This window comes from Plecotus auritus (genome assembly GCF_963455305.1).
Source record: "Plecotus auritus genome assembly, chromosome: 1".
NCBI classification, from domain to species: Eukaryota; Metazoa; Chordata; class Mammalia; order Chiroptera; family Vespertilionidae; genus Plecotus; species Plecotus auritus.
Genome location: NC_137770.1, coordinates 232,264,703 through 232,283,151, shown reverse-complemented (window position 1 = coordinate 232,283,151; position 18,449 = coordinate 232,264,703). Strand labels below are relative to the sequence as shown.

General features: G+C 40.5%; 1 protein-coding gene across 8 annotated transcripts in view; it reads left to right on the top strand.

Annotated features, from left to right (window-relative positions):
- The window catches only part of TBC1D19 (TBC1 domain family member 19), a 102,507-nt gene that overhangs the window by 49,228 nt on the left and 34,830 nt on the right, over nt 1-18,449 (top strand). For all 8 annotated transcript variants that reach the window (XM_080657969.1, XM_080657968.1, XM_080657973.1 and 5 more), the window contains 4 exons: nt 5,595-5,633; nt 7,169-7,281; nt 8,109-8,183; nt 11,841-11,903. In XM_080657969.1, coding sequence (XP_080514095.1) covers nt 5,595-5,633; nt 7,169-7,281; nt 8,109-8,183; nt 11,841-11,903 — 290 coding nt within the window. The remainder of the gene's footprint in view (nt 1-5,594; nt 5,634-7,168; nt 7,282-8,108; nt 8,184-11,840; nt 11,904-18,449) is intronic.

Genomic DNA, 18,449 nt, shown 5'->3' with positions numbered 1-18,449 from the left:
CATACGAGAATGGTTCAAGGAATTTTTATTATTGGACAAATACAGATTAATAAATTGAGGCCCCTTCTTAACCTCCTTCAATCTTTTCCCTCCAGGTCAAAGACCACTATTCAATTCCTCCTGGCATAGATTGGTTTTGCCAGTTCTTGAACTTTATATGAATTAAAACATATAAAGTTTTGTTATGTACTCTTTGATATTTGACTTCTTTTGTTCACTATTGTGTTAGTGAGATTCAGCCATATTGCTGTGAGTATTTATATATATACTAGAGACCCGAAATTCGTGCACGGGGGCGGGGTGATGTGTCCCTCATCCCAGCCTGCACCCTCTCCAATCTGGGACATCCCTCTCACAATCCAGGACTTCTGGCTCCCAACTACTCGCTGGCCTGCCTGCCTGATTGCCCCTAACTGCTTCTGTCTGCCAGCCTGATCACCCCCTAACCACTCCCCTGCCAGCCTGAATGATGCCTAACTGCTCCCCTGCCAGCCTGATTGCCCCTAACTGCCCTCCCCTGCAGGCCTGGTCACCTTCAACTGCCCTCCCCTGCAGGCCTGGTCTCCCCCAACTGCCCTCCCCTGCAGGCCTGGTCCCCCCAACAGCCCTCCCCTGCAGGCCTGGTCCCCCCCAACTGCCCTCCCCTGCAGGCCTGGTCCCCGCAAACTGCCCTCCCCTGCAGGCCTGGTCCCCCCCAACTGCCCTCCCCTGCAGGCCTGGTCCCCCCAACAGCCCTCCCCTGCAGGCCTGGTCCCCCCAACAGCCCTCCCCTGCAGGCCTGGTCCCCCCCAACTGCCCTTTCCTGCAGGCCTGGTCCCCGCAAACTGCCCTCGCCTGCAGGCCTGGTCTCCCCCAACTGCCCTCCCCTGCAGGCCTGGTCCCCCCCAAATGCCCTTTCCTGCAGGCACGGTTGCCCCCAACTTCACTCCTCTGCTGGCCTGGTCACTTCTAACTGCCCTCCCCTGCAGGCTTGATCGCCCCCAACTGCCCTCCCTTGCAGGCCTGGTCCCTCCCAACTGCCCTCCCCTGCTGGCCATCTTGTGGTGGCCATCTTGTGTCCACATGGGGGCAGCCATCTTGTGTGTTGGAGTGATGGTCAATTTGCATATTATTCTTTGATTAGATAGGTTAGAGGCCTGGTGCATGGGTGGGGGCCAGTTGGTTTGCCTTGAAGGGTGTCCTGGATCAGGGTGGGGGTTCCCTTGGGGCATGGGGCAGCCTGGGCGAGGGGCCTGTGGTGGTTTGCAGGCTGGCCATGCCCCCCCCCCCCCAGACCCAAGCGGAGGCCCTGGTATCTGGGATTTATTTATCTTCTATAATTGAAACTTTGTAGCCTTGAGCAGATGCCAGGGCAGGCCAGGGCCAGTGGGAAGCTTGGCTTCCTCCATCGCCAGGGGCAACCCAAGCCTCCTGCTCTCTCCAGCTCCAAGGCTGCTGCCTTTTTTGTTGGGATTTATTTATCTTCTATAATTGAAACTTTGTAGCCTTGAGCGGAGGCTAGGTCTGGCCAGGGTGGGCAGGAAGCTTGGCTTCCTCCATTGCCAAGGAAACCCAAGCCTCCGGCTGACTGCAGCTTTGTGGCTGCCGCCATATTTGTTGGGTTAATTTGCATACTCCTGATTGGCTGGTGGGCGTGGCTTGTGGGCATAGCAGAGGTACAATCAATTTGCATGTTTCTCTTTTATTAGATAGGATTGGTTTTAGGTATACAGCTTAGTGGATAGACCAGCCGTGGGCAAACTATGGCCCGCGGGCTTGATCCGGCCCATTTGGCTGTTCTATCCGGCCCGCGGAGCCGAAAGAGTGGAGGGTTCTCTTGCTCTCCCTCTGCTCCTTTACTTTGAATTTATATTAGTTCACACAAACACTCCATCCATGCTTTTGTTCCGGCCCTCTGGTCCAGTTTAAGAACCCATTGTGACCCTCGAGTCAAAAAGTTTGCCCACCCTGGGTTAGACAATCATATAATTTACATAGTGTTCCCCTCATTTCCTACTTATCTTTAAAAACCTGAATTACCCATGTTTTACCCGTACTGTTTTTTCCATTTTTATATTTGAAGTGCATTTCTCACTAACTTATCAGTTTATATAAAAGTTGGTAGAAGAATCCTTATCATTATAATGTAGAATATGTATTTAATAATAATAACAAAATCATACATTTATTATTTCTATAAATTCTCATGAATATGCATTTATTTTAAATACGCACACATACTTACTATGGAAACCATTGATAAGACCTATGCTATGAGAGGAAAGGATGAGCAGAATCAGCATTCTTTCATGCACAAGGGGGCTCATATTCTGATATTATTGTTTGAATATACATAGTAATGAATCATTAGATGGGGGTTCTGCTAAATAGACATTTTCTCAGGTTGTTATTTCGGAAAGAATAAAGCATCTTCATCTGGTACAGCATTTCCTGAGTGTGTTCCATGAAACATTCACCATATACCCTGTGAAAAAGAGGATCTTGTTTTCAAATAAGGTTTGGGAAGGCTAAGCCATATACTTTCTTAAGATATACAGTTACAGTGTGGTTTACCATATTAAAAACTGTGAGAAGTCCTAAGTAAACATTGATCTTAGCATCTTCTAATTACAATTTACCAGAGAACCTTTTTATTTCCAATCAAGATCTCCTAATGTATATGCATCTATTAACATAGTGGTCCTCAGACCATTCCTTAAGGAATGGAAATTCTGGTTCTGATTTCTTTGGGCGTCATATTCTTGGACCGGAGTATTGTACTTGGAAAGCAAAATTATTGTATTTCATATAATAGGAAAAATTCTGTAAAGAATTTATTTTGTACTGCTTTCAGTGTATCACCTGGTAGTATCATCCACTTTTACAGAGACAAGAATTGGCTGACAATCTTTGATTCTTTGGTTACTAAGTCTCAGCAATCATAGCTAATTAAAATGAAACATCAAATTAAGATACTTAGGATTAACTTAACCAAGGAGGTAAAAAACCTGTACTCAGAAAACTACAGAACGTTGAAAAGAGAAATAGAGGAAGATATAAACAAGTGGAAGAATATACCATTTTCATGGATTGGTATAATTAACATCATTAAAATATCCATACTACCCAAACCAATCTATAGATTCAATGTAATCCCTATTAAATTACCAATGGCATAGTTCACAGATCTAGAACAAATACTCCAAAAATTTATATGGAACCAAAAAAGACTATGAATAGCTGCAGCAATCTTGAGAGAAAAAAAACAAAGTTGGAGGGATAACAATACCAGATATGAAGCTATACTACAAAGCCGTTGTAATGAAAACAGCCTGGTACTGGCACAGGAACAGGCATATAGATCAATGGAACAGAGCAGAGAACCCAGAAATGGACCCCAGCCATTATGCTCAATTAATATTTGACAAAGGAGACAAGAGCATACACGTAGAGTAAAGACAGTTTCTTCAATAAATGGCATTGGGGTAATTGGACAGATACATGCAAAAAAATGAAACTAGACCACCAACTTACACCATATACAAGAATAAATTCAAAATGGATAAAAGACTTAAATGTAAGTCGTGAACCATAAAAATCCTACAAGAAAGCAAAGATGGTAAAATATCAGCATCTCACATAACAGAATTTTCACTGATACAACACCTAAGGCAAGAGAAACAGGAAAAAATAAATAAAAGGGACTATATAAAAAGAAAAAGTTTATGCACAGAAAAGAAACTAGCATCAAATTGAAAAGGAGACCCACTGTATGGGAGAATATATTTGCCAATGATACATCAACATTGTTTTTAATTGAGGTATAATTACATACAACATTATATTAGTTTCAGGAGTATTATATAATAATTCAATATTAGTATATATTACAGAATGATTACCACAGTAAGTCTAGTTAACATCATTTACCATACATAATTACAGAATTTTTTTCTTGTGATAAGAGCTTTTAAGATTTACTCTTTTAGCAACTTTCAAATATGCAATACAGTATTATTAACTACTAGAGGCCTGGTGCACGAAATTCGTGCAAGGGGAGTGTGTCCCTCAGCCCAGCCTGCACCCTCTCCAATCTGAGACCCCTCAAGGGATGTCCGACTGCCCGTTTAGGCCCGATCCTAAACGGGCAGTCGGACATCCCTCTCACAATCCAGGACTGCTGGCTCCAAACTGCTCGCCTGCTTGCCTTCCTGATTGCCCCTAACCGCTTCTGCCTGCCAGCCTGATCACCCCCTAACCACTCCCCTGCCAGTCTGATTGATGCCTAACTGCTCCCCTGCCAGCCTGGTCACCCCTAACTGCTCTCCCCTACATGCCTGGTCACCCCAACTGCCCTCCCCTGCAGGCCTGGTTCCCCCCTACTGCTCTTCTCTGCAGGCCTGGGTCCCCACCAACTGCCCTCCCCTGCAGCCCCGGTCGCCCCCAACTACCCTCCCCTGCAGGCCTGGTCCCTCCCAAATGCCCTCCCCTGCTGGCCTGATCGCCCACAACTACCCTCCCTTGCAGACCTGGTCCCTCCCAAAGGCCCTCCCCTGCTGGCCATCTTGTGATGGCCATCTTGTGTCCCCATGGGGACAGTCATCTTTGACCACATGGGGGCAGCCATCTTGTGTGTTGGAGTGATGGTCAATTTGCATATTATTCTTTGATTAGATAGGATAGAGGCCTGCTGCATGGGTGGGGGCCGGTTGGTTTGCCCTGAAGGGTGTCCCAGATCAGGGTGGGGGTTCCCTTGGGGCATGAGGCAGCCTGGGCCAGGAGCCTGTAGTGGTTTGCAGGCTGGCCATGCCTTTCGGCGACCCAAGCGGAGGCCCTGGTATCTGGGATTTATTTATCTTCTATAATTGAAACTTTGTAGCCTTGAGTGGAGCCAAGCCTCCTGCTCGCTCCGTGGCTGCAGCCATTTTTGTTGGGATTTATTTATCTTCTAGAATTGAAACTTCGTAGCCTTCTGCGGAGGCCAAGGCAGGTCAGGGCAGGTGGAAAGCTTGGCTTCCTCCATTGCCAGGGAAAACCAAGCCTCCTGCTCTCTCCATGGCTGCAGCCATCTTGGTTGGGTTAATTTGCATACTCACTCCTGATTGGCTTGTGGGCGTGGTTTGTGGGTATAGCGGATGTATGGTCAATTTGCATATTACTCTTTTATTAGATAGGATAGGCACCATGGTATATATTACATCCCATGACTTACTTATTTTATAACTGGAAATTTTTACCTTTTGACTCCATTTACCCATTTCGCCCCCACCTCTACCCCAACCTCTGGCAATCACCCAAAATTTTGCTCTTTTTAGGATAAAATGAAAGATGAATGAGCAGAAACATTTTGTGTTTTGAGAAGATATTCTGTTTTATTTTAACAAAAGTAGTTTGTCATTTTTTATTCAAATTAAATGCACTTAACTCTTCATTTCTACAAAGTTTAAGCAGTTTAGAAAAATGATTTTATGCATATAAATATTCCTATACTTTTCTATAGAGCCATTCAGCTTTAAAATAATTAAAAGTATTAATACCAGAAAAATATACCCATTATTTCTTTAAATTTGGCTGATCATAATTATGTTTAATTATGTTATTTTTTCTTTTTTTAGAACTTTTTGAAAATGAGCATGTACGTATTGGGCAAAAAGGTAAGCTTTTGATTATACTTATGATAATTTCTGAAAATATGACAGTCCTAAGTAAATGTCTGTATCATATACTCCCCACCCCCAACTGAATTTTAATCTCTAAAGAGCTAAAACCCTAAAAAGGAGTAATACTTAACTGCGTAGGTACTATAATGAGAATCTTTCTAAAGAGGGGAAATGCATCATTTGGCTTCATCAATAAATGTCAGATAAAGACATACACAGATGGTTCACTAAAAATGAAATAAATGCAGACACACATTCTTCAAGGATGTTAGCTTAATCCATTCAGCAGTAGAATTTAATTTCAAAATCAAAGAGGTAGGTTCTCTCTTTGATGCGCCCACACACTTCCCATTAATGTTAATGGGAATATGCTCTGGCATCAGAAGAAAATGTAACCATCACATTTACCGGCGACTGTTCATAATGCTGAGACTTAATAACTCGAGCGGTGCCTAGTGTTCTGGGAAGTAATGTTCCCATCTTCTGAAGATTTTTTCTTTGTTTTTGTAAATCCTGTTCTATCTTTGAAATATGAACTACAAATAAGTCTTTGTGTCATAATGACCCTTCTATGGCAATTATATATTCATATTCTAAACTCCCTGGTATAATTTTTCAAAATCATATTTATTTTTAAAACTTCATTTGTATGAATTGACATTTTTATTAAACACAATTGAAAATTGAAAATTTTATTTTTTAATTTCATACTTCTTTTGTTTTGTTTGGTTTTGTCATTTTCACTTAGTATATGATTTATTTTAAGAAGAAAATATAAGGAAACAGTACTGTTAGACAAATGTCAGCGGTAATCTAATATCTCTTTTTGTGTGTGTGTGTGTGTGTGTGTGTGTGTGTTTAGGGGGGCTTTATTTCCACACTTAATAGCTGATATTTTCATTAAAAAAAAACCCACACACAAAAATGAAGAAAAAAAAGCAAAAGTATAATATATCAAATTTGTGAACTTGGCTGCTTATGAAAAATTTTGGCTTCCTTAAAAGGTTAGCACATTTTTGGGGTTTTCTTTTAAAAACCCTCTTTTTTGTTGTTTTTGGAAGATAACTACGAATTAGTCACCTAAATAGAATTTTTAGCCAAATACTTCAAAAATCATACTACTCCAAATACTAGAACATTCATGACTTAGTAGAATGTGCATAAGAAACTTAGGGTTTCTATAGATATGACTTTACCTGATCATGGAATCCAAAAATTATTATATATATGCAGCACTAGTTTCAGATCCACGGAGCTTATAATTAAAGCAAAGTTATCTCAAGGTAACTTCATTAACAGTTTTCACCAGGCAGAATAGGAGGTGGAAGAGCTGAAGGCTTAAAACTTGTAGGGCTGTAAATAGGGCCACATTAAAATACAGAGAGCAAAGGAAGGTTGTCATGATGTGATATAAATATATTGGACATAAAAATGAGATGTTGGCTTCCCAAAAGATTTTTAATGAAAGATTCCACTGTTATTTCTTAAATTATGAAATTTCTAATGAGACTTTGATATACTTTTGCCAGTTCTAGCAGAACAAGATAGTGCTGCTGCTCAACAGTATGTCAGACAAGGAAGCCCCACAGCACTGAGAGCTGAATTATGGGCTCTCATTTTGAATATTTCCAGTCAACCTGAGGTAAGAAGGAAAAGGATAAGCCAAATTTGAATTACTGATCTTTATTTTTCAGACCAGTTATTCAAAATGGGGATACTTTTGTTCTTTAGTCTATTATTTACCTTGTTTTTTTTTGTTTTAAAACACTGTAGTTTTGAGTTATCTGACAAGATTAATATAATTTAATCATCGTTCTTAACATGGAAGTCTTTGTTATTAATAATTAGTTAGATAGTGTGTACTTATCCATACAACAGAACAATCAGTAAATTTTTAAGAAATGGGGTCTGCCAATTTAGTTCATGAAGATACGTGGTAGAAATGGGTTGTTACACTAGGAAAAACAAAGATGGCAACTCAGTATAAGTAAATGAGATATATTTATTGAGCATCTGGTATTGGCCAGGTATAGAAAATGTAGTTGTGAATAAAATAAAGCCCCTATCCTCTTAGTGTTGATAATACCACTAGAGGCTCAGTGCCTGGGTAGGGTCCCTAGGCCTGGCTGGAGATCAGGGCCGATCTGTGGGGCAACTGGTGGGGCAATCGGGGGGGCCCCTTCTCATCTGCCTTGGCTGGCCTGACATCACCCACTCACCAGCCCTGCCCCCGCTGCCACCACCTGTCAGGGCCTGCAGGCTGGGGGACAGCTCCTGCATTGAGCATCTGCCCCCTGGTGGTCAGTACGCATCATAGCGACTGATCATTCCAGTCATTCTGGTTGTTCCATCATAACAGTTGCTTAGGCTTTTATATATAGAGAGTAATGATTATTATTTATTCAAGTTTGAGGCTGAATTTGTAAATGTGATTGACCTTTAACTTTTTTGTGTTACTTTTAACTCTAGGATATCTTGTATTATGAGCAGCTTAAGACCAATGTGATACAACATGACCTTTTGGTGGACAGTCTAATTTATAAAGTAAGTAAAAGTTTTCATAGTTTTTTCATTTCATTATTATCATTAAACATTTTTGAGAGTCTTTAACATTCAGGGCCTGCACTATGTATAATGATACATATTAACCTTGAAAAATAATTCTAAGTGATCATTATACTTATAAAATAGTTAAGGTTGACCTTCAAATTTCGCAGTCTCCATCCAATGTTATCTTCTTTCCTTTTGAACCTGTCCTCATGAGCCTTTACTGGTCCTCCCATTTTTTAAATTAAGAGAATGATAACCACTTCTTATCCTTATAAATTCAAGTTTACCGCACAAACTAAAAAAGCAACTGAAAGAAATATCAGACTATAATATTTTTATCTTATTTATCTCATTCTTGTGGATCTACTTGTTTATTATCTTGTGTTGAAGTCATTTTTTATTTCTTTTAGTTTCTAGACATGGTTGAGCACGTCTCAAGTGTTATAATAGGGATGCATTGAGTTTTTGTCTCCAGGTATCTGATAAGAAGTTGAGATGTAGATGCTGCAAACATGATAGAGGGTATGACTAACTCTGAATTAACAATTAGGCTATTTAAAACAGTTGGATTTTAAATTTAGAACTTGTAAGATAGAAGAGAAGGGTATATTATTTCAGGTCTCAGAAATGGGGGAGAGGAGATTACACAGTGAGGACCTGAAGATTTGTCTGGGAGAACATGACAACTATGAGTATTTAATGACTGCTTACTATGTGCCATAGAGTGTTCCAAACTCTTTACATATTGTCATTTGATTCTGACAGCTACATTAAGAGTAGCAGATACCAGCACTTAGGCAATAAATGTATTTTTTTTCTTGGGAAAAAATTGCATTCTACAAAATCATGTATTAAAAAAGTAGAGCTTATGGGAAAAATAGGGTTGGGTAGCTTTTGCAGTTTGTAACCAGAGTACTAACAAAGGCAAATAATTGGTAGCTTGGGAGGTGAATTGGATAGCTCAGGCAGGCTGCTCCTGCAGGAGCTATTAAAAATGTACAAAAATAATAAAGTAGAAATGCTGAAATAATGTAGATTGAAGTGGTAGGCTGAGCTATAGGGGTTGATGCTAAGGTGGGCATGAGAGGAAATAAAGCAACAAAGGCTGGGTGTGCCTTTCTGAAGAGGGAGCACCCAGTGCAGTCATTCATCTTTAACGTTCTTAAATACAGTAACAGGGATCATCCTTTCATGATTGTCATTCTACTCCTGCTGTTTTGGCTCCCCTTTTTGAAAGAAAAATTGCATATGGACCAACACAATTTCCATGTTATACTGACATCATTCCCTTACTCACCAGCCACATAGTGGCATGTGTTATAACAAAATAGGAAGTACTTTTATTTTTAGCACTTTACAGCTGAGGGAACTGAGGTAAAGGGAGAGGAAAGAAACTTGTTTAAATTTACATATTATGTAGCAAAGACAAGATTTGAATCTGGGTAAATTGACTTCTCGGCCACACTTTTAACCACTAGGCTCTCAAGGAGCAAAGATGAGCAGAGTTAAGAGGAAGAGTCTTTTGATGAAAAGTCTCAATTCTCAGAGTTTTTACATAGATTTGGATCAGAGATACCACTGTTAATTTTGAGGTTATGATTGTGCTCAGGTGATTTATTTTAGCAACAGTATGAGAGATCTTTTGGCTTTAAGACCTTCAACCCCTTTCCTAGTCAAATAAGAGAAGACTCACAAGAGGAGTTCAGAAAATCAGGGAGAGTTGCCTTTACTGCCAGGATAAATTTCAGTTTGAATCAGTAAAGAAAATCTGTTGTGAGAAAGAGGTAAGAAGAATTAAATATAAGTTTTGACAGAATCAATCCTGACTGTCCACAACATGAGTGTTTTTAGGAAGAAATCTGTCTCTGATTATTCCTAATATGTGTTAGTTGATCTCTGCTGATCTTGTTGAAACAACTCCAAATGTTATTAAAATCAGTCCTTGAGGGAATGAGCATTTTAAAAAATTATTTGAAGTTTCATTACAGCTCCCTTTGGCAAAGACTCATTTTTAATTTAACTGAAAATAAAGCCAATTATTTAAGTAGTTAAAGGAATGAATGGAACAAGGCAATACTAAATATAGAACATCATCAAACTCTCTCTAAGCTAAATTACTAAATGTTTCTCTCTGGACTGTATTTTTTTCACAAACGTGTGTTTTATCCACATCGTCTACAGTTTCCCAACACTTACTATGACCTGACAGCTTATAGCAGTGTTTGCCAACCTTTTCCTTTTTATTACCCCATAAGATAACTAACTTTTCTCTAATGTAAAAACTAAATACCAAAGAAAAGATTTTGTTGGATAAGGATGAGCTTTGCAGGTCCACAAACCATTGTAATATGTAAAATTTTTGGCCCCCAAGAACCAATTCTCACCCCCTGAGGGGCAATATCACCCCTGTGGAGAATGTGCATCTCCCTCTCTGCCCATGTTGTCTTCTGATGTAGCGGACTGGACCCTTTCTTCTCTCTTAATCAGTGTCTTTAAGTTTTTCCAGACCTAGCACACATTCAGCACTTCCAGCATCATCCATACTCATTTCATCCTCTTTTTGCTGCTTTGCTCAACGGTTCAGTTGAATTTTGTAGATTGACCAATATTATCAGGGATTTCTTCAGTATTTCTTTGTAATTGTTCCCATTCTTCTACTCTGTATGTTTTCGTGCTGATGAGGTTGTAGGCTTCTTAAAGATAAACATTGTCTTACTTGTTTGGTTTTTGTAATAAGTGATGCCTTGCAAGTGAATGATTGCAAAGGCATGGCAGATTTTTTTGTATTTTGAGGGTGTGGCAAGAATGTGGACCTGAACAGTGGAGGGTGAGATTGGAGTAGTAATTTTGGGCCAGATTGTTATGATTGTTTCTGAATATTATGATTACATCTATTTTTCCACTATTTAAGATACCTAAATATTGGGTTAAAAGGAGATAGAATTGAAATAAATACTAAGGAATTACTAATGAAACCTTAAAAGTGTCAGCAATTTAATGTCAAATAATATATCACATTCTATATTAGTCAAGTAAATTTAGAGCAGTGATAAAATTTAATGGAGAAGTTTATAATCCTATATAATAAAAACCTAATATGCTAAGTGTCCAGTTGTCCATTCAACCAATCAAAGCACAATATGCTAATGATATGCTAAGGCTGCTCAACTGCTCGTTATGATGTGCACTGACCACCAGGGGGCAGACAGTCAACCAGTTGACCAGTCGCTATGATGTGCACTGACCACCAGGGGACAGACACTCGACTGGTAGGTTAGCTTGCTGCTGGGGTCCGGCCAATCAGGACTGAGCGAGATGGGCCAGACACAGCCCTCCCGTGGTCCCTCCTTGGCTGGCCAACTTCCTGCGTCCCTCCCCAGCCCCGATCATGCATCACTAGGGTCCCTCGGCCTGGCCTGTGCCCTCTCACAATCCGGGACCCCTCGGGGGATGTCAGAGAGACGGTTTCGGCCTGATCCCACAGGCCAGGCTAAGGGACCCCACTGGTGCACGAATTCGTGCACTGGGCCTCTAGTCATACATAAAGTAATAAAGTCATTTTAGTATTCTTTCAAGATATTACATTTATGTCTTAGCACTATAGACATATTTATTTAGGTTGTTTTCAGCAGTCTCTACTTTTAATTTTAGGATGTGAAGTTGACGGCAAGCAATGATGATTATTATTTTGTATTTGAAGATTATTTATATCAGGTAAGTTGAAAAATTACAATATATAATGTTCTTGTTTTAAGTTCTCTAATTCAGATGCTTTGGGAGATATTTCTGTTGTTAACTGAATCCTCCTGAAATCCAAGCCATGTTTATTTTATCTCAAATTAAATGTTCTAAATTCGGGATAAGGTTAACTCTTGTTCTTATATGGGATTAGATGGGAGAACAAGATTTTGCACACTGAAGTCGGAGTGGTCTTTTTTGTGTGTTACTTTAACCAGTTATACTTTAAGGTGGTTTGTTATATAGTAATAGAAACTGAAACAGGTTCTGCTGGCCAAAGATGCAACAATTTGAGTATCAAAAAGTATAATGACTGGCTCCATACACATCAACTACATTAAAATCCACAGCTCATTACTGATATCTTTTCTAAAATCTTATTTGTCACTTTTAGAATTTGCTAGAGCACCAACTTATTCTAAAAATTGATAAAGGAAAGCATCAAGCAGATATCCTATATATCTTGCTTTTTCTGTACACATTGTTTTCTAGGATAGGCAAATAGTTGCTGAAGGAAAATTCTTTTTCTCCACCCCCCCCCAACTTTATTGAGATATAATTGACATATAACACTGTGTAAATTTAAGGTGAACAATATGTTGGTTAGATACATTTATTTATTACAAAATTATTTTCACCACAGCATTAGCTAAACCTCCATTCTGTCATATAATTACAATGTTTTTGCAGCAAGAACATTTAAGATCTCTCTAAGCAACACTCATGTATATAGTAGTGTTATTAGCTATAGTCATCATGTTATACATTATATCTCCAGAATTTGTTAATCGTATAACTTATAATCCTATAAATTTGTACCCTTTGACCAATATCTTCTCATTTCCCCCAGCCTACAATCCCTGGTAACCTACTTTCTGTCTCTCTGACTTTGCTTTTTTTTTAAAGATTCCATATGTAAGTGATATCATACATTATTTGTCTTTCTCTGTCTGACTTATTTAACTTAGCATAATGCCCTCAAAATTCATTCAGATTGTCACAAATGGCAGAATCTCCTTTTTTATGGCTGAATAATATTCCATTGTATTTATATACCACACTTTATGGGTTTACATTCTATTCTAGCTAAGGAGACAAGACATGGGCATTAAAAATGTTTTAAAATTGTTTTAAAGTATTTATGTCAAGCATTGGATATTAAAGAAATTAATATCACAGACAGTAAGTACTATAGGAGTGTGATTTAACCTTATTTTTCATTTTTATCAATATTTTAATCTAGATTGTATTAATTTTAAATTTTATATAATTTTTTCAGTCACAGATCTCATGGCCTTTGCTGCTTATAGTACTTTGGGAATGACACTAAATAAGCCTTAATGTGGATCTTTATCCCTGTAACATAAGTAAAAGGATAATTATACCATCTAGGCTCTGTCTTTGGGAATTATGTAGAATTAAATTTTCCTCATGTGGATAGTTATTAAAAAATACACTCTCCTTGATAATAACTTTTAATGATTTATCAGAATTATTGGAGAGAAGTTGATTTTAAATAATAAGTAGGTAATTATACATATTAAACACAATATTTGATTATCAAAAATTGAGTTCCAGTTTGTCTCTGGTGAAAATTATTCATATATGTATGTATTTGTGTGTGTGCGTGTGTATATGTGTGAGATAAGACAAAAGAAAGCCTTTTTAATCATTAATTACAAGCTTTCCTTTGGCAGAGCTGCCTAGTGACATAAGTGCTCTGTGGGAAAATAGTTGGTGATAATGGAGTGAATTTAATGTTTCTGGTCATGTTCTGGGTCTAACCCATTTACTGGGTTTGTGACTAGATTACAGAATTAGATGGCATGTGGCATAGCCGTGTCTGTATACAGATGAGAAAAATTCAGCAATGCCTCTTGAAGGAAAATCTGGGCCTATGTTACAAGGATACACAGATATTGTTCCTGAATGGCTCATGGTAGTTACCTAAATTTTATAGGTAACAACACTGTCTGGTATACAAATTATATATTTTTTTGTTAATCTTCACGATATTTTTCCATTGATTTTTAGAGAGTGTGGAAGGAAGGGGGAGAGATAGAGAGAGAGAAACATCCATATGAGCGAGAAAAATTGATCGCTATGACATGCACTGACCATCAGGGGGCAGACGCTCTGACTGGTAGGTTAGCTTGCTGCTGGGGTCCAGCCCATCAGGACTGAGTGAGTCGAGCCAGACATGCCCTGGAGCCCTCCTGCAGTCCCTCCCTGGCTGGCCAACTTCCTGTGTCCTTCCCCGGCCCCGATAGTGCACTGGTGGGGTCCCTCAGATTGGCCTGCGCCCTCTCACAATCCAGAACCCTTCGGGGATGTCAGAGAGCCAGTTTCGGCCCAATCTTGTAGGCCAGGCTGAGGGACCCCACTGGTGCACGAATTTGTGCACCAGGCCTCTAGTATAGAAATAATATTTTGAGTAATAAGTCAACTTTTTATCATTCCTAAGTTCAGTTAGTTTTTATTTTGCTTGAAATTCTTAAAAATACTTCCTGGTGCTGAAAGTCCTAAATTATGTGAGAGTTTTAAAATGTGTTCAAATAGAACATGCCCCTTATTCCATGGAAGTAAATTGGGTATTGTGAATATAATTTTCAGGTTCCATACTTAATGGCATCATGACAACCTGCAAGTTAACTTTTTGTCCAAAGTGTATAAAATATTCATGGGGAAGAATTTCTTTATAGTAAAGGGGATTTACTCTCTGTTGTATGACAAATCCTCTGTCATATGCTGGCTTATATTGCATATGCTTAATAGTAGTACTGACATTTAGAGTATGCCCTGGTTACAAATATTTTAATGCCATTGAATGGAGTTTAAGAAAGAACCAGATGCAAGCAGATATGCTTTATTCATGTATCCATTTAAACAAATTAGTGAGTGTCTGTTTTGATACAGATACTGTATCAGGTGCTGCATCAGAAGATTAAGCTCACATTTTAGTGGAAAATGAGGGGAAAGACAAATACATAGTTATAATTTGATAATTATTTTGATAGCTCGGTAATTTGTAATATTCCATACAAACACAGTTAAAAGGGAAATAAATTCTGGGAATATTGCAGTTTAGGCTTCAGAATAAAAACGTTGTAAGAAATGTCTAGTTCTGAAAAACATAAAAGCTCTCAACAGAGAACCCACATGCACTCCCACCACTGCATGTACATCACTTACCTGCATCTGCACCATCTACTCAGCTTTCCCTATTATTATGGAGGCACTGTCCTTGCTTCTATGTTTGACTAGAAGCCCGGTGCACAAAATTCGTGCACGGGGGTGTGTGTCCCTCAGCCCAGCCTGCACCCTCTCCAATCTGGGACCCCTCAAGGGATGTCCGACTGCCCGTTTAGGCCCGATCCTACCTAGGATCGGGCCTAAACGGGCAGTCGGACATCCCTCTCACAATCCAGGACTGCTGGCTCCCAACTGCTCGTTTGCCTGCCTGACTGATTGCCCCTAACCGCTTTTGCCTGCCAGCCTGATCACCCCCTAACCACTCCCCTGCCAGCCTGATTGCCCCTAACTGCCCTCCCCTACAGGTCTGGTCAACCCCAACTGCCCTCCCCTGCAGGCCTGGTCACCCCAACTGCCCTCCCCTGCAGGCCTGGTCACCCCCAACTGCTCTCCCCTACAGGCCTGGGTCCCCCCCAACTGCCCTTCCCTGCAGGCCGGGTCGCCCCCAACTTTCCCCCTCTGCCGGCCTGGTCACCCCTAACTGCCCTCCCCCCTGCAGGCTTGATTGCCCCCAACTGCCCTCCCTTGCAGGCCTGGTTCCTCCCAACTGCCCTCCCCTGATGGCCTGATCGCCCACAACTGTCCTCCCTTGCAACCTGGTCCCTCCCAACTGCCCTCCCCTGCTGGCCATCTTGTGGTGGCCATCTTGTGTCCACATGGGAGCAGCCATCTTGTGTGTTGGAGTGATGGTCAATTTGCAAATTACTCTTTTATTAGATAGGATAGAGGCCTGGTGCATGGGTGGGGGCCGGCTGGTTTGCCCTGAAGGGTGTCCAGGATCAGGTTGGGGGTTCCCTTGGGGCATAGGGCGGCCTGGGCAAGGGGCCTGTGGTGGTTTTCAGGCCGGCCATGTCCCCCGGCAACCCAAGCGGAGGCCCTGGTATCTGGGATTTATTTATCTTCTATAATTGAAACTTTGTAGCCTTTAGCAGAGGCCAGGGCAGTAGGAAAGCTTGGCTTCCTCCATCGCCTGGGAAACCCAAGCCTCCTGCTCTCTCCGTGGCCGCAGCCATTTTTGTTGGGATTTACTTATCTTCTATAATTGAAACTTTGTAGCTTTGAGTGGAGGCCAAGGCAGGTCAGGAAGCTTGGCTTCCTCCATTGCTGGAGGCAACTCAAGCCTCCTGCTCTTTCCAGCTCCGTGGCTGCTGCCATTTTTATTGGGATTTATTTATCTCCTATAATTGAAACTTTGTAGCCTTGAGTGGAGTTCAGGGCCGGCCAGGGTGTGCGGGAAGCTTGGCTTCCTCCATCGCCAGGGAAACCCAAGCCTCCTGCTTGCTCCGTGGCTGCAGCCATCTTGGTTGGGTTAATTTGCATACTCGCTCCTGATTGGCTGGTGGGCGTGACTTGTGGGTGTGGCAGAGGTACGGTCAATTTGCATATTACTCTTTCATTAGATAGGATAAAGCCAGTCCCTGCATTTGGACTCTAAAACTCATCTCCCCTTGGTACTCAGGCAGTGCAATTGTAGTTTTTCCATTGTCAATTTCCCTATCTTCAGTTTTCTCCTCTCAGTATACAGATATGCCATTAATCCTCTCATCTGAAAATCAAAGCAAGATAAAATGAAACAAAAATTTTTCTTGATCCTATATCCTTTCCAACTACTGCCCCACCCTCTGTTTCCTTATTCAGCACTCCTTTTTAAAAATCTGTAGATACTGTTTTCAATTTCCATCCTTCTATTCTCTCTTGAACCCTCCAAAAGCAGACCTTTTTTCTTTTTTTCTCAATGGCTCTACCAAAGGTCGTGAGTGACTTCATATTGCAGAATCCAATAGTCTATCCTCACTTCTGACCTTACTTGTTCTATTTGGTCATTCAATTAATCATACCCTCTCCTTGATTCTCCTTGATTTCTTCACATGGCTTCCAGGACATCATGATTTCGGGTTTCCTTCTCATTCATTCACCTCTGCTGGCTTCTCCTCATCTCCCTGTCCTGTGTTGGAGTGCCCCAAGGATAAGTCCTTGGACCTCTTTCTTTTTTTATGTCCTTGCCCTTAGTGATTCTCATCTATTCTCATGGCTCTAAATACCACCTATCCACCGACAATTCTCACTTTTCTATCTGTTTGTGGACCTCTCCCTTCAACTCCAGGCTTACCTGTCTGCTCCTGGGGAGCTGTTCTTATAACCTAAGCTGATTGCCTGATCAGTTTCAGGTCCCTAACTAATATAGCAAACTTCTCCCAATATATATGTGCGTGTGTGTGTGCATGCACTATCCCTCTTGTCTGCATTATTTTTCTCCATGGCACTGAACACCAAATGACATATAATATATTTTACTTTTTATCCTGTATCCCTTTGTAAAAACATAATCACTATGAAGATAGGGATTTGGGGTTTTGTTGTTGTTGTTACTTACGGCTGTATTTTTAGTTCTAAGAACAGTGGCTGCCACATAATAAGTGTTCAATAAATAATTGTTGGAAGGAAAGACAGAAGGAGGGAGCTATCAAAGGCAGAGCAGTGCCAGGGGGATTTTGGTGGATGGATAAATATGCAGGTGGAGAGAGATGGAAGAATCAATAATGACTGAGGTTTCAGGCTTTGGATAGGTCCAGGCATGGTGATCTAGGAATTAGAAACACATGGAAGATGTATAGGTTGGAAGTCAGGGAGACAGAAAAGGGAAAATTTTTACAAGTGTATTTTTCTTGATAAAAATATGTTAAGACAAAGATCTGAGAGCCCTTGCCTAAGCACGAAACTGGAGCAGAATTAAAAGCCTTTCTTTTTTACTTTTCTCCCAGTATTTCCAGTTGTTGCAAGTGAGATTGTCAGCACTATTTTCATCATGCATTTAGAGAGTGCTTATTAGGTGCCAGAATCTGCTCCAGACACTTCACGTACTTTATCACTAGTTCTTACCACACCCTGTGAGGTAACTTTATTCCCATTTTACAGGTGGAGAAGCAGAGGCTGAGCCCAAGCTCACACAGCTGCCAAGGCCAGGCCCAGTCTGTTCGGTTTCAAAGCCCCGTAAGCCCCAGTACTCTTTAGTTTATGAAAATGTGAATTATGGCAGAGTGTTTAAAAAAGTCGTCCTTGAAAATTTATCATTTGAAGTTCTACAAATTTGGATAAAAATACAAGGGCACTACAATGAAAAACTTGTCTCATAGTTGTAAATTAAAGTGACTCTCCAGTTGGTCTCCATCCTTTCTTATGAGCCTTTTATTAGATGAATAACTTATTTCTCTAAAACATTCACCATAAATATATATTCAAGGGACTCAAGAAAGCCATCGGCCCAAATAA